At 43.0% G+C, this 21,505-nt stretch overlaps 1 protein-coding gene across 6 annotated transcripts; it reads left to right on the top strand.

The window, feature by feature from the left end:
• Positions 1-1,032: 1,032 nt before the first annotated feature.
• Positions 1,033-20,982, top strand: usp7 (ubiquitin specific peptidase 7 (herpes virus-associated)). Of its 6 annotated transcripts, none has more exons than XM_086054819.1 (31): positions 1,033-1,533; positions 4,547-4,651; positions 4,762-4,960; positions 5,543-5,681; positions 5,834-5,922; positions 6,041-6,149; positions 6,306-6,436; positions 8,234-8,288; positions 8,387-8,467; positions 8,708-8,798; positions 9,057-9,139; positions 9,586-9,695; positions 10,274-10,430; positions 10,876-11,020; positions 11,135-11,265; positions 13,172-13,306; positions 13,880-13,981; positions 14,053-14,158; positions 14,689-14,781; positions 14,857-14,924; positions 15,110-15,210; positions 15,316-15,469; positions 15,672-15,739; positions 16,060-16,168; positions 16,797-16,874; positions 16,973-17,073; positions 17,196-17,295; positions 18,198-18,317; positions 18,389-18,460; positions 18,566-18,656; positions 19,228-20,982. In XM_086054819.1, exons 1-31 carry the CDS (start codon positions 1,449-1,451, stop codon positions 19,332-19,334), a joined length of 3,315 nt encoding a protein of 1,104 aa, XP_085910945.1. In that variant the 5' UTR covers positions 1,033-1,448; the 3' UTR covers positions 19,335-20,982. The 6 variants fall into 6 exon arrangements, with proteins under 6 accessions (XP_085910945.1, XP_085910943.1, XP_085910942.1 ...); XM_086054817.1 differs by having other exon boundaries at positions 10,274-10,451; positions 16,066-16,168; XM_086054816.1 differs by having other exon boundaries at positions 10,274-10,451.
• Positions 20,983-21,505: the final 523 nt, after the last annotated feature.

Below are 21,505 nucleotides of genomic sequence, written 5' to 3'. Positions count from 1 at the left end.
CTAGAGGGAGCCATACAACACTTTGAAAGTCTCTGCTTGTCTTTCTTTAAAAAAACACACACACATTTTCTTCCAGTTTTTCCATTATGCTTCTTTACCCCCAGTTTGATGGAGGCTCGCCTTTTGAAATCTTTTTTGATTGTTGTTATTGCCAAAAAGAAATTTCAAATGGAAATTCTTTTGTTTCGGTTGTTAAATGGTTAATGGATGGTCTTGAATGATTAATTCGGGCTTCTATTGCTTTTATTTGACTTACAATTATGATAACAGGTTATGATAACAATTTTCGGGTAAAATGAAGAGTATGACAAAGCGGGTGTTATGCAGTGTTTATTTTAATTTTTTTTCGGGGGGGGTCTTTTTTTTCATTGTAACAGAGTAAAGACGGTCAGCTGCAAATGTGCCTCTTATTAATTTGTCGTAGTTTTTTAAGTTTCGCGAAAGATGGCGCGCATATGATGAGTATTTCGCATGCCGGTTAGAGGTGGAAGTGAACCTTTTTGCGGGGCTGGGCCACTGTTTGGATCTCCATGCGGATGTGACATTTCATAGAAGATCGCGGCCGCCATTTTGACTCAACACATTGAGCCTCGCACAAACGGACGGGAGGAGCGTGTCGAGGGCCAACGCCGCGCAAGTCACAACGCTTGCATGATCACGCACATTCCTCTTGGGGAACGGCACTTGTTTGACGGGAATGCGACGGCTTGTCGCTTTTTGTCAGTAGGGACGCTCTCGTGGGGAATTTGTTTGGATTGGGGCCGCGGCAACTCGTCTCCGCGAACTTCCAAATTAACGTCAGTCCAAGCTATTCCGATTTGCAACCTGGTTTGAATGGATAGCTTTCTCCTCCGCTCTTCCCCAGACGAGGGACACACGGAGGAGCACACGGACTGGGGATATCGCAGGCAAAGTTGTTGAATGTGTGGCTACCGCCAGAGCTTTTGTTTTCATTGTTGTATCTTTAGCGTTTATTGGCTACCTTGTGTCAGGTAGCTAAGCTAGCTGTAAACCGGCTATTTGTTCCACCAGGTGCGGGTCGTGTTTTTGCTCCACACTTCCCGGTGGAAAGCCGGAATAATTTAGCTCCTTTCAACGGGCCTCCCTCCTCGGAGCCTCGAGCCGTATTCCCAGCCGCCGCCAGCCAGCTACTCGCACCCACCAAAGGCGCCGAAATTGGGCGAATAGCGAGCAAATACGTCCGCGTTTCTCTACCCGCTCCCCCGCCGACCTCCCCTCCTCACTCCCCGGCGCTGACAGCGGACAAGGCCGAGGTCGCAGCAGAGCAGGCCCGGCTGCCGAGGCTTGAGCGGTCCCCCCCACCTCCGCATCTTACCACACCTCAGCAGCAGTCCAGAACCTGTTTCGCATCCGAACCTGCCTCGGACGACTTCGACGCCAACCGAGAGAGCAGGGAGCCCCGCATCGTAACGACAAAAGCTGCCAACATGAACCACCACCATCACCACACGCAGCAGCAGCAGAAAGCCGGCGAGCAGCAGCTCAGTGAACCCGAGGATATGGAAATGGAAGGTTAGTGATTGCACTTAGAAGCATTTGTCACAAAATAGACGCCTTTGCGCTAAGTGTGCACGAAGTTGCATCCATGCGAAGGGAGTTGAACTTTACAGTAAACATGAGGGCCCGGCGCTAACCGGCAGCGTTTGTGCTGATTGCGCGTCCGTTGCAGCATAAACGCGTGGAGCTGACCTCATTTTGCCTTTTAAGCTTGTTAAGTTTGTGTGTGCCTACGTCCTCGTTATGCTTGAGGATGCCGCAGAATACCACCCAAGCAAAACTGTTTAAAGTCTAAAAAGCGTTCATTCACGTGCCGAGAAAGAACACCTTAATTTACTGCCCGTGATTGATCATTTATTGTAAGTGATCAGGGAGGTCGATATATGTAGGTTGCTGATGTGCAAGTTGAGTGTTTGTAAACAGTGGCATTGTTAGCGTGGTAATTAACATGGAAATTGCTGGATTAAACATTACATTTTACAGGGGGCAACGGGTGAGTGGAGGTTTGACAGCTCGTGGCACCTGTTCTTTTGCCAAAGAGCTCACGAATCAATTTTTACGTGACCAAGGCTTGAAAACTTCCTCTCAAAAAGCTGTTCGACAAATTCATGTTGTGCCAGTCTCTCGCCGATGCTTGCGTTAGCATCATGTTTGGTGACGTGAGTACACAAGCGGGGCCTGTGAGGTAGAAACTCGGTTTGGGCCCTCCAAACGCGAAAACAAGTCAGCTTGACTATAATTTCAATGGTGCTCGTGTACAGTGTTGTCGGCATCTGATTAAGAGCTGATGTGTTAAGCCGGTATAACGTACGGATGTTGCTAACAATGCAGCTAATTTTAAAAGCATTCAACCTTAAGGCCCACTTGGCTTCGTACGATCACTGGCTAGCACGTTAGTTAGCTTCACGCGCTAACGCTGACGGAGGGGGTGTGTGGCGTTCTAAAATGGTGGCCTGTGTTTTGCAAGCTTCTTTTTGGCAACGACACCAGTTTAAATCTTTTAATTTAGAACCTCGCATGTTTTACCGTGTATATGCACCGTAGGTTTGGCCGATATTTTCTCTCTGTCATTTATCGCCGGCTGTTAGCTGGTTTTTGTCACAGCAGCTAATGGTGGCCTTTAAGAGACTGGACGGTGGCTAAGTGTTTGCTAAAGAGCTAAGTGGCTAACACAGATGCGTCAGTCCCAGTTTGCCAAATTGACAATGGTTTAATTTGTGGCGTGAATGCGATTGTGATGACAAGTAATTATTAAAACACATATGCGTTCCTCCAGATGATATTAAATGGTGCTATTGTGGCTGTGTGTTTAGTAACTGTTGCCGCCGCAGTCAGGCCAGGCCCGCACTGGGGCTGCGCGGGGATTTGCTGCTTCATTGTATGGCAGACCAAACAGCATGGAGCTCGCCATTTTTAATCATCTCTGTTTTTGTTAGTCCACTCTGTAGTCGGGGCACATCTGCCGGCAACGTTGCAGCAGTACTCATAACACACCAGCGCGTAGACCATTTCGAATGTGTTTTTTTGGATCGAGTACAAGACTGCGAGCCCTCAGCATCACTGCGTCACTTTGACTATTGATTTGGGTTTCTTGTTTAACACTGCCAAGCGTTCTTCACCAGCACACAAGCCTACTAGTTGTAATAGTTATGTTACATTTGATGCTTTTCACGTCAAGCAGGTCTACCCCAAGCCTAGTTGTCATTACAGATCTGTAGTATTGGTCAGTTCACATGCGGGTGTTGTTTTTACAAATTAGTGACCAATCTAAAGTGTTGAAAATGGCTTGCTCTCTTTGATGATGCACTGTTCATGTTTTTGGAGGTTTCCTGAAAAGTGCTGAATTTGGAGGTACGAGGATTCCGCCTGACGCCAGCTATTTATTTTTTGATGCAGCGTTGAAAAGAGAAATCACTTATTTTAAAAACATTTGGTAATTACCTCCCCCGCCAAACCCAGCCCCAACCACTCATGGTTTTCATTACAAAATATGTTGAGATTTGGGTTCTTTGTTTTTAGTTTGTGTCAGAAAGTAGAAAACAACTATGCCTTGAGTCACAGTTCCATGCAGCATTATAGTCCCTTTTGCCTGAGGATGTTGGGTGGTCTATGACTGGTCCCTCTGTTTGTTTGTTTTTTTTAGGCTTGCATGAGTGCTACAACTCGGCATCCTTTTTGAATAAGTCAATATTGCTTCACTGTCTGTAAATTTTTTAAATTCACATGACCTATTAAGGAAACCCTCCCAAGGAAGGGCTTTGTGTTATGTTTATGGGTCATGAATTGTAAACAAATTATCCCATGGAAATGGCCGTCCCACTTATGAATGCAATGTGCACATCGAGTAGATTTTATTGTTTTAAACCCCATACAAAGTTTTTGCCCTTATAGTTCACCTGTCACTCGGAATGGGTAAATATTAGGTTCTGTCGGTATGACAACGGTGAGCGAAAATATTGCGGTATCACAGTTTTAAAATTATAGCTACAAGAAGGCCTTTTTTGTTTTTTTAATAATTGGGTGGATTAAAAACACAGTTTTTTTAATTGAAAACAATATGATTTTTTTTTCCAAACAAACTTTAGACCATTTAGCACAGAAGAAACATGCACCTGGCACTTTTTTTTTTAAGGATAATGCTCATTAATCAGAGGAAAAGGCATCTGTGTTTGCAGTATCTCCTCTTCTCCCTCCCTCTTCCTCCATTGTATGCTGAGATGGAGAAAAAAAATATTAAGAGGCAATTAACTTCAAAGAGGCGGCTCATTTGCTATAGTTTGCAAGCAGCCAATCATGTTTCCTGCTCAAATATCCCCTCAAAAAAGAAAAGAGCTCATTGTTGACTGACAGTATTAACGTTATTGAAACCTTGACTTTTTAAAATCATGGTTAACCGTCAAACCGGTATAAAGCCCATGCTTACCCGTGACACAGAATTATGACATTTTCTCTCTCTTTCTCTCTCTCTCGCTCTCTCTCTTTCTCTCTCTCTCGCTTTCTCGCTCTCTCGCTCTCTCTGTCTTTGCAGCTGGGGACACCGACGACCCTCCAAGAATTCCGGCCAACCCCGTCATCAATGGTAACATGGCCATGGCAGACGGACACAACAACACAGAGGAAGACATGGAGGACGGTGAGGAGGGTGTGCATTGACACAAAACTTGTATTTTGACGTTCTTATTCTCACTGTCATTTTAAGTGCGAGCTCGAGGCCTCTTATTTCGTCCCTTTTACTCACCCCAGACACCAGTTGGCGGTCAGAAGCAACATTTAGGTTTGTGGTGGAGCGCTTCAGTCGCCTCAGTGAGTCAGTTCTCAGCCCGTCCTGCTTTGTCCGTAACCTCCCATGGAAGATCATGGTGATGCCGCGCTTCTACGCGGACCGGCCACACCAGAAGAGTGTGGGCTTCTTCTTGCAGTGTAATGCGGAATCAGACTCCACGTAGGTGTCTTCTCTTTTGTCAAGCCTCATAAACACACAAGCGTACGCTTAATACAATTACTAAGTAGCATTTATTTATACTGCACTTTTCATGGACAATGGTCGCTCGGGGCTCTATAGGATAAGTACAGCATGTAAAGTAGCACTAGATGAAGAAAAATTAGCACAGCAACAAATGCATGTTATTGTACATGCAGAAAAATCAAGATATATTAATCAGAACAGGACAAATGCATGTTAAGTAAATTGTTTTTTTTCCCTCACTGCTTCTAATGTTGTATATACATTAGAGGCATTCGTCTCTAGATTTTGTGATGTTTGTTTTTATCCAAGAAATGAAATAAATCAAAATATGGTGACAAGTTTTTCTTTGAGGATTATATTATCAGGTCATGCGTATCTATTTAGCCCTATGTTCCAGATTTCATGTTTTGCTTAGAGTAAGTGCAGCGTGCTTCTGCCAGTGTTTTATTTATAAATCTGACATTGTTGATACCTGCTTGCATCATAAACAGCCTGTCTGATAATATGTGAAGAAAGCCTTTAGATAATAACGATGGCATCTAATCTTGTTGCCTTCAGGTCATGGTCGTGCCATGCACAGGCGATGCTAAAGATCATCAACTACAAAGATGACGAGAAGTCGTTCAGTCGCAGGATTGGTCACCTGTTCTTCCACAAAGAGAACGACTGGGGCTTTTCTAATTTCATGTCCTGGAGTGTAAGTATATGCACATATTGACACTCTAAATGGACACCTTTAAACTATACATAATCATTTAATTGGTGAATGATTGCTTTTTACCCAGGTAGTCTTTTGTTTCAACCTTCTGATGTCCTTAATATGTTCTTTATGCCTGAATTGTTTTGCAGGATGTCACTGACCCAGAGAGGGGCTTTATTGATGATGACAAAGTTACATTTGAGGTTTACGTCCAGGCAGATGCCCCACACGGAGTGGCGTATGTAGCTTTTAATACTCTTTGGGTCATAGCTGTCTAAGCCTGGCTTTTTTAGCAGCACCGTGTCTATGAAGGCTTGCTGCATCCAGACAGTAACTTTTGTTTTGCATGTCACTAGCTGGGACTCAAAGAAACACACAGGCTATGTTGGACTCAAGAACCAAGGAGCTACCTGCTACATGAACAGCCTACTACAGACACTCTTCTTCACCAACCAACTACGACGGGTGAGAGATTTCATGTTATCACACACCCCGGATAGTTTAACCCGTAACACTTTTTCAATTCTAAACATTTTTTATCAAAATAATTATTTTGGAAATGATCATAATGGTGAAAAGAATAATTTGTCATTCTAAAGTATGTCAATCCAATCATTGCAGGCGGTGTACATGATGCCCACAGAGGGAGACGACTCATCCAAGAGCGTTCCTCTGGCACTACAGAGGGTTTTCTATGAGCTGCAACACAGTGACAAGCCTGTTGGCACCAAGAAACTCACAAAGTCCTTCGGGTAACGCACTTAAACCTTTTTTGTTTTTATAGTTGATTGCTTAGGACTAAGGTTGCAATTACAAGTAATGTATTTTTCAGTTTCGCTTCAGTGTACAAGTCGCACCAGTCAAAAATGTATCTTGAAGAAGAAAAAAACAAGTCGCATTTTTTAAAGGAAAGTTAGTTTTGCAATGACCAAGAACAGTGGTGCTCTGACTCTCGCCCAGCGTCCCCGGTCCCTAGTAGTGGGTGCGTTCGGAAATATGCTCTGGCGCCCACTGCTTCACTCTGACCAAACGGAAACTCAGAGCATTGTTCAAATGTGCTGTTTTGTTATTCAGAGTGCTCCAAAAAAGGAGTGCCAGAGCTCATTGTGTCGGGAAACACAGATTGAAACAGTTCGAGCGTGAGCTGCCGATTGGTTTAAACCCGCAGGGATGCCGGTTGAGTAGAAGCACCTGTGACTAAAGCCTAACTGTGGCTTGTTTTTTACTTCCTGGACCTGGATTTGCCAGCTCTCTTTGCGTTCAGCTGCGTTCGGAAATTAATGGGAAGGAAGCGTGCTCTGCCTCTCCGAATACACACTCGCTCAGAGTGGCGTCAGGGCCTGAGTGAGTTTTTGAACGCAGCCCGTGTTGACGGCAGCAAACGAGTTCTATTTGACTAACTGGGGGAACGTTATTTTTTTTGTTTGAAATGGCTTGCCTTAAATAGAATCCCTCGTCGCATGGTGGCCTAAGGTAGACTTTTTGTCTCTTATTGCGCCTTTTGGCGCTGTATATCTTTGTGGAGCCATCAGGAAGCCAGCCGCATGCTATACTGATGATAAGCCACACATTCATCTTGGGCAGGAATCATCCGCTAAAAGTGAGGGAGTGCTGTATTTTCTTGCTTGCTTTTGGTTCAGTACCGCCACCTTCTGGCCAGCGGCAATGAAGCACCAAAAGTATTCCCCAACTACAAAAAGAAAGTCATTACAGTTGGGGAGTGAGTCTTTTGAGTTCCAGTCCGAATTCTATTTTTAATATATACAAGTCGCACCTGAGTATACATCTCAGGACCGGCCATACTATGAAACAAGTGTGACTTATTGCCTGGAAAAAAGCGGAAACTAAAGTTATTTAATTTCTTCTCTAGTTACTTGTTAGAAAGCTGCAGTGGCACATCTTTCTAGTCAATGTCTGCATGTTACACATTGCTAGCATGTCTATTGATATAGTGTGTTGGCTCAGTACGTCATAATATATCTTTCTATTGTGACATGCTTCACTCTGTTCTCAGAGAAACCTGACTTACTGATACTTTAGTTAAACATTTCCATTACTCTTAGTCAGGTTTCTTTCTAATTTTTTTTCTCACAATTGGCCGAACGATCATGAGTAATCATTGTATACTTTTTACGCTACGTCAAATGGGTTCTGAATCGTTTTTTGATCCCTTACAGGAAAGAAAGTTATGGCCCCCAGTTTGGGAGCCACCTGCACTGTACCATTGACTTCTAGCATTCATGATGTATTTACTGGTTTAGTAATCGGATGTGATATGTTGTCACATTTGTTAGTGAACAGACCAATTACAACACTGTCTTTCAGGTTGTAAGCTATTGATACTACTACTGTACTCAGCATTTTGCAAATGTTGTTCTCGGCAGAACTAAAGCAGATGCTTGAGGTGTGCCTCTCTTGGAGTGTGTTATTGTTCAGGTGAATGAATGGTGGCGCTGCGGTGCCTCAAACCAGAGAGAATTCTGTCATAATCTGGAGCTGCTGTATCCTAAATGATCTGCTCTTTGTATTTGTTTCCATTTGTTTTGCAGATGGGAAACTCTAGATAGTTTCATGCAACATGATGTTCAAGAGCTCTGCAGGGTGGTGAGTTCTCGCAAAACAACTGTGTTAATGAACATCGTTCGTGTTTGTGTGTGTGTGTGTTGTTGCTGGAAGCAAAAATTCTGCTTTGTGTATTTCAGCTCCTTGATAATGTGGAGAACAAAATGAAAGGCACATGTGTTGAGGGAACTATCCCTAAACTCTTCAGAGGAAAGATGGTGGTATGTTTTCCCTCTGCGTCATTCTCTTGGACATGCATCATGTTTGAAGTTTTGTAGATATCAAACAATTTTGCTAATTGGCTTGAGAGTTTGTCTACTTTGTCACAGTAATTAGATGCTCACAGTATGTATGGAAAAATATGTTTAAGAAATATGAATTCCTTCCAAATGCAGTATTCATAGATAAATTGGGCATCTAGGCCATTGTGGTTTCATCAGTGTGTATGTGCGTCTCTACAGTCATACATCCAGTGCAAGCATGTGGACTACCGATCAGAGCGGATAGAGGATTACTATGACATCCAGCTTAGTATAAAAGGAAAGAAGAACAGTGAGTATGAGTTGTGAACCAAGGTCTCATGACTTTTTCAGTCATATTTGTTATTCCTTAAATAGGAAGTAAATCGTGACTTTATTGAGTAGTGTGTAGGCCAAGAACCTGATAATTATGTGCATATAAACATCACATAGTCATGGTCAGTCTGTGTTCTTGATAAAAACTCTAACATAGATCTCTTGATTTTCAATACTACTACTTATTGCATCATGAATGGTTTGAATCTCATGAATGCTCTCCTCCTTTCTCCAGTTTTTGAGTCATTTAAGGATTATGTTGCAACTGAACAGTTAGATGGCGACAACAAATATGATGCCGGAGAGCATGGCCTGCAGGTAAGGTTTAATTTTTGACTGACCACCCTAAAATGTCCTTTGCAAATAAATTCATCCGTGCGGTCCTTTCACCCAGTGTTTCCCAACCTTTACTACAGCACATATTTCACACTAGGGGAAAAAATTGGATACAGAAGGAAATTATGTACCTTCTGCCATTCATTTAGCGGATCAACATTTCGTTGATCTGCCTGTCTTTGTACTTTAATTGCATAGATAAGTTATCATAGATGAATTATTTCTAGTTAAAATAATTTCCTGACCTATTAAGTGAAATTGGATGGCAGCACACCGGATGATCTCTCACAGCACACTGGGCTGCGGCACAGTGGTTGGGAATCACTGCTCTAGCCTAATAAGGGCATCCCGCAGCCTGTCATGCGAGCATTCAAGTCAAAATTCAGGATGAGATGTCCTTACCAGGTGCCTGCTTGTTTGATCTATAGGAAGCTGAAAAAGGAGTGAAGTTTCTCACTTTCCCACCAATCCTTCACCTGCAGCTGATGAGGTTCATGTATGATCCGCAGACTGATCAAAACATCAAGATTAATGACAGGTATGAGAGCTGTGCTGTTCACCTCACACCATGCTCAGTTTTTTTTTTTTTTTTAATTGCGTGTACTTGATATATTCACGAGACACTTGATTATCCTGCGACACACTTGATCTTGAATTTATTTTAGTTTTTTTTTTTTATGCAGATCAGCACATTTGCAGCATTAAAGAGCAGGCTATGACCTTGTAGGGCAAGATATTGTACTAATAGTCATTGGAACAATCCACTGTGACACTGGCTGAGCACACAGTTTTGTTTTTTCCGTCCTAGCTTGTGAGCCATGAGTCACCCTTGCGACGATATCCTCCTTTACCTTGAAGCCATAGAGCAGGGTGTATGGACTAAACATATTTGGCCCAGGCAGTCGTCAAAGTTACCCATCTGTGCTTCACGATGTTGAACATAATGAAGAATGCAAAGCCTGCGATGCCCATTTTAACTTTCATCAAGTTCCTCTTTGAAGTCTTTGACTCTTGTTTTGCTTGGTTGAACTTTTTAACTCTGCTTTTCAGTTCCTCTGATGTTTTATTTCTTCTGATGCTATTCCTAACATCTAGATATCCTCCTGTCTTACATAGGTTTGAGTTTCCAGATCAGTTACCTCTGGATGAGTTCCTTCAGAAGCCAGACTCCAAAGACCCGGCAAACTACATTCTGCATGCCGTGCTTGTGCACAGCGGGGACAACCATGGCGGTCACTACGTCGTCTATCTTAACCCAAAAGGAGACGGCAAAGTGAGTGTCAAGGAGCCAATAGTGAGAACAATTTTTTTTATATACATTTCACCCAAAATTCTGTGCTTTTGTATTTGTGTGTTGATTGTTTGTGGCTGATGCATCTGTCCGCTGTGTTGTTTGATGATGAAGCTCCACCATTTGAGATGCAGTTGAAGATGCTCATCTGTATGGCCACAAAAAGTATTTTATAAATGAGATTCATACGATGCTTTAGATGTCCATTTTTGGAACCTACTCATCCAAAAGTATCTGTGCTTGATAATTCTCTTGCCTTGTCACCAGCATAACTGGCAGAACATCAGCCACAGCATGACCTGTAACAACATTTGAAAGCATCTGGTTGAGTCGCTTAACATATGTAAATGGTTGTCTCAAGTGCTCTGTGTTGCTCTCTTCCCTTCTCCCCTCCCACCCTCGCTGCCTGTTCTTTTCTCTGCTGCAGTGGTGCAAGTTTGATGATGATGTGGTATCGCGCTGCACCAAGGAGGAGGCCATTGAGCACAACTACGGTGGACACGATGACGACCTCTCTGTTCGCCACTGCACCAATGCGTACATGTTGGTCTACATACGGGAGTCCAAGCTGAGTACGTAACGTAGGATTTATGGAGTGCAGATATCTCCCATTCCTGTTTTGGAAGGCTGCATCGGGAGAGAAACTGATGGGCTCAGCTAACACGCACTTTTTCTCTTCATGCCAGGTGAGGTGCTCCTACCCATGACTGATGTGGACATACCCCAGCAGCTGGTGGAGCGTCTGCAGGAGGAAAAGAGGGTGGAGGCACAGAAAAGGAAGGAGCGTCAAGAGGCTCATCTCTACATGCAAGTTCAGGTAGGAAATTAAGAGTTCACGTAATTGTTGTTATATAGAAATGTAATGGGGATTGGCCAAAGCAGGGGAGGTCAAGTCCAATATTTTGTTTTTGAGGACTAACATTTTGGCTTGTATATATATATATATGCTTGTCTGTCACTTTGAATTGGAAACTAAATTGTGCTATAGAATGTGTTTGAACACCATTACCTGCCAGGTATCTCTGGATGCTAGTTACCCCATGGTTTGCATTGTTGCTAATATTGGTTTGTGCACAAGCATGCTTGTTTTGGTTTCGGATGGCTAACTCAAGGAGCTGCTTGGAGGTGGATTTGTATAAGTTGTTTTAAATAGTGTGCTTACCAAACCAAGTAACGTGTTCTTGAATAATAATTTTACAACCTTTACATTAGATTAGCTCTGCTGCACCGCTAACCTACTATCAGAGCTTGTCACTCTCTAGACATGACTAATCGATTTACACTCAACGTGTGCAACGTTAAACTAATGTTAAGGTTTGGTTATTCTCAGCTTGAGTGGTCAATACCTGGGGTGGAACAGAGGGGTTCTTCTGTCTTTTCTTTTGCCAACCATACTACTTTTTGTTGGAGTTGGTGCATCAGCATATGGCCCGTTGCGCGAAAATGTAAATAATGAAAGCTGAGGGCACTGTGGTAGACACTTGGGGCAGCAGTCTAAAACACAATATAATCTTAAAAAAGCATACATCGCTTAATATGTCGGAAAATTGCATTCACTCTTCAGAAAAAATGTATCTGGACATCTATACGTATTCTCACACCAGCCTCTAAAAGTATCGCTCAATATTTTGTATGTTATGGACAAAGCGTTTTCCTTACGAAGAATTATAAGCCTTGTAGCGAGCATAAGCAGAGATGTCAACATTTTTTTGTAGAAAATTCCGTATGGTTTATCTGTATATCGTCGCTGTCCTGTGGAAAACACTTATCTCCAATTTTGGAAACGTTTTAAATTTTCACTTTAATGCGATTTCTGTATCGCGTAAACATGATTCAGGTAAAAATAAGAAAATGAAAAAAAAATAGAGAAGTGTTTTTCACAGGACAGCAACGATAAATGTGTGTGTTTTTTTTTTTTGTTTTGTTTTTTTTACAGATCCCAACCATTTCTTGTTAATTTACCTTTTTGATTCTGTTAAGTGCTAGCAGGTCAGAATGATGGCCACTGACATGGTTGATGTCAAAGCTGTCTGTTTAGTTTAGAACGTGATGTACTAAAGGATTTTGTCAGACTGTCTAAGCAGGCGTCTGCTGTGGACAGTCAACCTCTGTTTTTGTCACCATTCAATCTTCAGCGGAAGCTTAGGAAAGCAAAGCATTGCCCTCTGCTCAACACTTTAGTAAATGTAATGTTAAAATTAAAACCAGCTTTTTTCACAGCCGTTTTGCGGTGTTTCGACATTCCTAAGCATTATTTCCCCAGAAAGTACTGCATTTTCTATGTGTACTGTTTTGCATTTGAATTTTCCATTGTGGTTTGTTGTTCCACATTCAGTTATTCTAAATTGCTAGCGTATTAAGAGAAACGTTAAACAGTCAATTGATACCCCCCCAGCCCAAAATGATCCATTTATGAATGTAACCCATGTAGTCTGTTTCATCTCACAAGTTGACAGCAAGTCAAGCGGATGCTGTGAAGAATGTCTGTGTTTTGGGCCAAATCTGGCACTATTGTGGTTTATGCTACTCAGTTTCAATCTGAAGTCTTGTTGGAGGCAGCAGATTTCATATTTATGCCAAGTGCTATGCAGTCCATTGGTAGCGGCCGCAGGAAAAGCATGAACCACAAATTGTGCATCTACTGTTTAGTCTCTCTGAGTACTCATTGTGGTTTATATTCATACTCTTTATATTCATTCTGTGACTCCCGCCCCTGTGTACAGATGGTGACAGAGGACCAGTTCTGTGGTCATCAGGGTAATGACATGTATGATGAGGAGAAGGTGAAGTACACTGTCTTTAAAGTCCTGAAAAGCTCCACGCTGCAAGAGTTTGTCCAGAACCTCTCCCAGACCATGGTGAGGAAACTCTCAGGTTGAGCCTTTGCAATTTTTGTCACTCTGTCCTATTTTGTTTCTGCTACTTTCATGTCTGAAGTTTGCTTTCCATGGTCATAGTCACTTGTTGGTATTTTAAATCATTTTCTATTTCCCCTCTGATTCAGTTCAGAACTGTAGAAATGTATGTATGCCCAAATGCCTCCCTGTAAAGCATGCGAGATCACTCCATGTTTTTGTGTACTCAAAAAATGAGGGAGCCCTGTCAAACATCAAATGGACCAAAATGTGTTTGTTGATAACTTCACTTATCTATTATACATTAGACCAACAAATAAGGCATCTTTTATTGATACCTGGAGTGGAAATGCCAGAGTGCACTCTCAAAGCACGACTCAAGCAAATTGTCCTCATTCACACGGTGAAAAGAAAACATGCTGCTGTCAGACGTCTGAACAATACAAGGCAGCAGTTGGCTGCACAAAGACGCCACTGTTTAGTCAACAGTCCTCATCTTGTTTACATGACACCTGCAGTTATGTCACCATTATGATTTTCCAATTGCTCTGTGAACGTCAACCGATGTGCTTGCAGGGTTTCCCACAGGAGCAGATGAGGTTGTGGCCCATGCAAGCCCGTAGCAACGGAACTAAGCGGCCCGCTATGCTCGACTACGAGGCTGACTGCAACAAGTCGGTGAGTGATTGAGATGGGTCCGTTTCCCTTCATTGATTGCCGCTTGTCATTTACGTCGGATTTTCTTTCAGATGATTGGCTTGAGTGACAATGAGAATCCATGGACAATATTTCTGGAGACGGTGGATCCCGAGCTGGCAGCCAGTGGTGCCACGCTACCCAAGTTTGACAAAGATCGTAAGTACCGAAAAAGGGTCCTCAACCAACTCGGGACCACACGTTCAAGTTTAATGTATTCACATTTGATTTGGATAGAACTTTTAACTCATTCACTGCCAGGCATTTTCAGACCCTCTTTTAACCTAACGTTTGAAAAAATATATAAACAAGTTCCTGGCACTGAATGGCTGGACTATGAAAACATAAATAAATTCGTCAATGGCAGTGAAAGAGTTCAGTGCAAGATGCAAAAAAAAAAAAAAAAAGACCAGAAGTATGAGTTCCTCATTGGAATATCAACCTTCTAGAAATATGTTGTATATTACCACATTAGTCTTCCAATAAAAATTATATAAGACTTATCTTGGGTTCTGAGTCCTAATTTTGTGATAACACAAATTTTCTACTCTATGTTGAGCCTCTAATCTGTACAGATGGTGCTGTCACATTACCTTTTAATTACCTACAATTGGCATTCATTCGATTGTTACACAGATGCTTTTTTTTTTAAACATACACATTTGACCTTGTCTCCCTTGTCCTTTCAGGTGATGTCATGTTGTTCTTGAAGATGTATGACCCGAAAACAAGAAGCTTAAATTATTGTGGACATATCTACACGCCTATATCCTGCAAAATAAGTCAGTAGCAGCCCCATCGAGAAAACGAGCGTATGAAAGTGTGATATTTATTTCTGCTTTGCTGTGCGTTACCAGGAGATTTGCTACCAGTCATGTGTGAGCGAGCAGGCTTTCAGCAGGAAACTAGCCTTATCCTCTATGAGGTGATCTATTTCTGTAGCACGCACTTGTTGGCACGTTCTCACACTGCTCCTTTTGTACAAGACGTCTCTGGCACCCTTTCCCTTTTTTCACATTTATAGCATCTCGTTTTCTCACATATACGTGACCATAAACACCTTCGCGGTTCCAAATGACTGCATGTCCCACAATGCCTTGTTCGTTACAGGAAGTTAAGCCCAATCTAACAGAGCGGATTCAGGACTACGATGTCTCTCTGGACAAGGCCCTGGATGAACTCATGGATGGGGACATCATTGTCTTCCAGAAGTAAGCAGCATTGCTCAGTCTCTTGTTTTCCCACCGGTTCTTACCAAACAAAAGAAAGCCACGCATGCCGCTGTCTTTTTCATCCGTTTCCCTTCAATTATGCAGGGACGACCCCGAGAACGACAGCAGCGAGCTACCAACGGCCAAGGAATATTTCCGGGACCTCTACTACCGAGTGGATGTCATCTTTTGTGACAAGACCATCCACAATGACCCGGGCTTTGTGGTCACGCTCTCCAACCGCATGAACTATTTCCAGGTATAGCTCTGCTGAGAGAGGGGGAGAGAGACAACACCTGGATATTTTTGGGTGACTTCAAATCAATTGTCGTGGTGCAGTGAGGCAGAATTCCGACACTGGTCTCTCATTGCTGTTGCGGAAGTGAAATCAAAGACCGAGTGTAAACTAGTGGAGGTGAGGTGCTGCCTGCCAGTAGTAACGTGTGATGTTTTTGTGTCAGGTGGCGAAGACGGTAGCCCAGCGATTGAACACAGATCCCATGCTGCTACAGTTCTTTAAGTCACAGGGGTAGGAGGCTCGTCTCACACACACACACACACACACACACACACGCGCATGATAATGGAGGCCTGCATGTGCTGTCATTGACACGGTTGACTTTGATGACATGCCGTAGAAATGTTGCATAACCTGTCCCCCCCCACCTTATTTTGTTGTTTCCCCTCTTCCTCCCATCTCTTCTCCCTTCTGCCTCCCTGCACTTTTCTCCCCCTTTATCCACACGGATCTTCTTCCCTCCCGCAACCCCATCCCTTCCCCCCCTGCCTCCTTTTCCCCGCCTCACCCTTTTCTCCATCCTCCCCCCTGCCTGGTGGTGTGGTGGCCAGGTACAGGGACGGTCCAGGGAATCCTCTCAGACACAACTATGAGGGAACGCTGCGGGACCTACTGCAATTCTTTAAGCCTCGGCAGCCCAAGAAACTCTACTATCAGCAGGTGACAATTTACTGCTTTTGTTGATCTCGCGCTTCTTTAATCCGGCTCCACGCTGTGTAGGAAAGTGGTCCTTAGGCCACTGATGCTTGCAGACCGGCTTCAAAGCTGTAGTTGGTTTCCAAATGATTCCTTCTGGCTGCTCTTGTTAGTCTGACTAGAGGAGTCTTTGTTCTTGATTTGTGCAAGAATGACATCTTGACCTGGTTAAATTATAAATGTTGCTCCAAGTTGCTACCATTAGGATTCGAAATCTAGGTCCGTAAAGAAAAGCGTCCCTGCTCTGTATACTAAGATTAGCCGGGACGTCTCCAGTCAGGCTGATGCACTTTAAAATGTAGAAACAAAGCTCACCCCTAATCACAAGTGATTTGAACACCCGAACAAGTTTTAGAATTGCCAATAGAGGCCACAAGATGGTGACAAAGAGCTTTTGGCACAGATAAGTGTAACTTTCCAATTTCAAGGTGCCATCTGTTGTTCACACGCAACAACACTGCTTGACTTTGAAATAAGATAGAGGAAATGTTCATCATCGCCAGAAAAGCAAACGTGGAATTGGCAAACTATAACACTCGACATACAATATTCATGATTTGAATGCTTTTTTTCCCCGCCCGCACACATGCAGTTGAAAATGAAGATCACCGACTTCGAGAACAGGAGGAGTTTTAAATCCATATGGCTCAACAGCCAGTTCAGAGAGGAGGTAGGCACACACACACACACACACACACACCCTTGAACCTCCCCCCCCCCCCCCCCCCTAGCTGTCATGTTAACAGTACGCACCCCTGCTCTCTGCAGGAGATCACCCTCTACCCTGACAAACACGGCTGTGTCCGTGACCTGTTGGATGAATGTAAAAAGGCAGTGGAGCTCTCTGAAAAAGGCTCTGAGAAGCTCAGGTATCTCACCCTCGCGAGTGTGTGAGCACCTGTGTTTCGGCCCTTTTCGTGTTTGGGCCCTGTTTGGTATGATGAGATGCTATGCGGGGCATTGATCCAGCCTCCCTTCATCTTCCCTGCAGGCTGTTAGAGATAGTAAGCTATAAAATCATCGGGGTTCACCAGGAGGACGAGCTTCTAGAATGTTTATCTCCGGCTGCCAGTCGCACCTTCAGAATAGAGGTAATGCGCGTTCATCTGACTGTGCTTGCTTGACTTTTTTCCCTCATGCTTGTTGAGCACTTCTGTCGAGTCGCTTTCTTTGGTGCACTATAATTGTCAGTGTGACCCACTGCATGTTTAATTAAGTAAAATAATGAACACACTGCAACATTATTACTAGGAACTATTCAGTCCAATCTGTAATATAAAGACCATCTTAAAACATTAGTTTTACTGGTCCCGTACTTTTAAACTTATTAAAAGTGAAGCTCAAAGGGGAAGTCAAGCTCCCCCCGCCCCCAAAAAGATCTTTACAATATGTTCTATGCTGCCCAACTAGTCCAAACTTAATTTTCAGATTAATATTGTTTTTGTGCCATGTTTAGACTAGTGGGGGCGCATACGACATATTGTAAAGAAAATATAGTGGTTGACTTCCTCTTTAAAATGTACATAAAATCTCAAGTATTGTAGTGTCTACATGCATGTTCCTTTAAGAGGCGGGGCCTGGTGGGCTGGCGTGTGACGTCGTGGAGCCTGCGTTTGAGTGTCTGAGCTTGAGCTGTGCGAAGGGCTTCCAGTTTGATGCACACCACTGAAATGACAAATTTGTGCAAGTTCCTTTTATGTTATTAATAATAATGATTTTCATCTATCTGAAAACACTGATCATGTCAGTGTTCTCACAATTACTATCAATGATGATTTAATAAGCTAGGCAACAAATACCAATGTGCGTCACTTTTTTTTTTTTTTTTTTTTTTTCCCCCCCTGTACAAGACACCGTTTGAGGAAATTGAGCCGTTTAGATGATCCTCACCCATGTTTTTGTGTACCAAAATGTTTTCGAAGCGATTATTGTGTTACAATTGCCTAGTGGGCTCCATTGGCTGCTCTCACTCTTGTTGGTCTTGGTCATCCAGGAGATTCCTGTGGACCAGGTCGATCTGGACAAGGACAACGAGTTGCTCATCCCCGTCGCTCATTTCCACAAGGAAGTCTTTGGCACGTTCGGGACCCCCTTCTTGCTCAAAATCAGACAGGTTTGCGTCTGCGTTGTTTTGTGTTGCGCGTGCGATTGTTCATGTCTCACTTGTCTCCGCCCTCCCAACAGGGTGAATCTTTTCGGGAGGTGATGAGGAGGATCCAGACAATGTTGGAGATCCAAGAGAAAGAATTTGAAAAGGTACAACATCTCCAAATAGCTTTCAGTGTGCTTCTGCAGTATATCTGCTGTTTTTTTTTTCTGGCAGTTATACGTGACATGTTTCTTGTGTTCTCCATGCCGCAGTTCAAGTTTGCCATTGTGATGATGGGCCGACATCAGTACATCACTGAAGACGAGTACGAGGTCAACCTGAAGGACTTTGAACCGCAGCCAGGTATTTGCTGATGTTAACGCACTTGCCAGACAACACATTCAAAGTGTTTCTTAACGGTGGGCTCATTCCCGAAAGCCGGGATGATAACCTTCCTAATCTGACCTAGAACTTGTACAAGTCATTTGAAAAACAAACTGGAATCTTTTGAAGGCTATGAATGGAAATAAATCTGTAATAACCTGGTTGCATAAATATGCACACCCTCAGAGTAATACTTTGCTGCAGCACCTTTTCGACTACGAGTGGATTAGTGTGATTACCGCAGTAATATTTGGTTTTTGTTTTTTTTTTTATTAAAAAAAAAAAAAATCCTGTTTTGTAGCCTTTTCCTGACTGATGCCTTTGAACAATGAGATCCCGCAGATGCTATGGAAGCTCATTGTAAAATGACAAAGCTTACTAGAACCTCCAAAATGTATTTGGGCTAATCACTCTGAAATGGCAGTAGATGTGTGCCGTGCATCCGAATTGACAAAGGTTTCTCTCTCTCTCTCTCTCCCCCCGCCCCCTTCTCTCTCTCTCTCTTTCTCTCTCGTGTGTGTGTGATGGGTTTCGCTCCCCCGCACCGCAGGAAACATGTCTCACCCGCGCCCCTGGCTGGGCTTGGATCATTTCAACAAAGCTCCAAAGAGAGGTCGCTACACCTACCTGGAGAAAGCAATCAAAATCCACAACTAAAGCAGCCCGTCCTTCCTCCTCCTCTTCCTCCCTGCCTACTTCACACCATAACTGACTGTAACCAACCTCACGTGTGTGCGCGTGTGTGGAAGAGTGCGCTTGAGTGTGTGCGTGTGCGAGTATGTGGGTGCTCATCACTTTCAGCCCCTCCCCCCACCCCCGCCTGGACACAAGCGAGCTCCGCACTGGCTCTTGTCTTCAGCCCATCTTGCTGCAGCTGATGAATTCTCTTTCAACTCCAACATGAACTGCAACTCCAACTTCCTGGGTTTTTTTCCTGTTTTGTCTAGGTTTTTTTTATTTTATTTTTATTTTAGCCACTCCCCTCTTTAATTGCATTTTTTTTTTCTCTCTGGCTTCTCTTAACCGTTGACTGCCTGTGTTGTTGCCTGGAAGTGGCAGGAATTAATTTGGATTTTAATATGTGGAGAAGTGTGACACAAGATAAAATATTATACTATAATGTATATATCTATATAAATATACATAAAGCTCTAGACTTAATTTTTCCCTGCTCTGCCTCAACTTTTTTTTTTTTTTTTGGGTGGGTTGATTTTAAATGAAGACTTGCTGCTGTGAGGAGAGTTGCGTAAAAGTATGTTTTGCGAGGACTAACTGGCAGGGAGGATGAAAAATTTCTCCACAACAAAACAGCTGGGAGCTGTTGGCATCCATCTTTTTACGCTGCCCGAGTGTGCTTCTTACGTTTTCTGCTCTCGCCCTTTTAGTGCAAGAATTATTTCCACGTTTACGCACAGTTGTCTCACTTAGTTTTGTTGGGAGACTATTTTTTTGTGTCTTTCTGCAGAACTTGTATTATGATATAGTAATAAGAATCCACTGCAAATGTTTAAAGAAAAAATAAAACGGCGTTAAAAATGAGGAGGGTATTTGTCTGTATTTCATCTTGCACGCTGGCACTTAACGTCAGAGAGCTCAGGACTGGAAAATGTTAGTCAGTTTGGATTTTTGGGTGACACGCAGTCCCTGGGTTTCTCTTGTTTGATAGCTGGCCGCTTTCTCAGTCATTCCTCCCGTGGAGCATCAAAGCAGCTCTGTCATCTCTCCATCCATCTCTTTCTCTCATCTGCTCTGTCTCCCCCTGGTGGTTGGGAGCAGTAAGCGCACTGTGCTTGTGTAGTAGGGAGCAGCAGACTTTTCGAGCTGGCACATTTGAGGATTGTGTAAAGGACAAAAACCAGCATTGTAAGAAACTTAAATCCCCAATGATTTTTTTCAAGCACAGATGGAATGCACCTCAGTGCTTAGTGTGGCTCTGTAAAGACAACATTTAAGAATTGTATATTTAAAAATATGAACATGTAAAATTTAAAGAGAAACACTAGCCGTTGTTGTGGGGTACAGAAGGAGCCAGTTGTTCATATTTCTTGTGTAGGTTTTTTTTTTTCCTTTGTGTTCCTGATGTACCATTTGACAGTTCTTTTCTGTTACATTTGCATTTGTTTTCCAAACTAACTGCATCGGTTTTGTCTCGTCTCAAGTGCAGTACAAAGATGACCTACAGAATCATGTCTTTTTTTTCCCCCCCAATTGAAAATCGTCAGTGTAGCAGCAGTGTACGACAACTATTCCTGTATATTGCCTTTTTGCTGGAAAATGTATGTTGAATAAAATTTTCTACAAAAGACTCGCTGCTTGTACTAGTGGTTGACCAACACTCAAGCTCTTGTGAACAACACTCATTCGCAAAAATACATGCCTTTTTCAGGGCCATGATACATTTGCATTAAAAATAAAACCCCTCAAGTTGTCACTTGAGCAACTACCCACTTAATGACGAATGATTGTAAGCGTGTGGGGGGAGGTGGGCTCTATATCATTTCCTTAGTTTATTATATTTGCATGCCAAGCCATTGAAATGCTTGTGGGTGTGAATGAGGGGGTTCTGGTTATATCAACGCATAAGGTTTCCCTGGCGCCAAATTGCATTTAACCCTCATTTTTACGCTTGTCATTAAATGCAACATTAAGGCCAGCCAATCACAAACCTAATTTCATGCTCGCCACTGACAAACATCCGGCGGGAGTACAGTATTTTTTTTTTTTTAGATAATCTGCCAATTAGTCGATTATCTGGATTTTTTTTTTCTGCCTAACATTAGAATCGGCATTGGCTGATATCAGCCCGTATTAGTAAGGCCAAAATCAAT

This window comes from Filicampus tigris, chromosome 16 (genome assembly GCF_054856515.1).
Source record: "Filicampus tigris isolate MCC_2025a chromosome 16, RoL_Ftig_1.0, whole genome shotgun sequence".
NCBI lineage: Eukaryota > Metazoa > Chordata > Actinopteri > Syngnathiformes > Syngnathidae > Filicampus > Filicampus tigris.
This window is presented reverse-complemented; position numbering and strand designations above follow the sequence as displayed.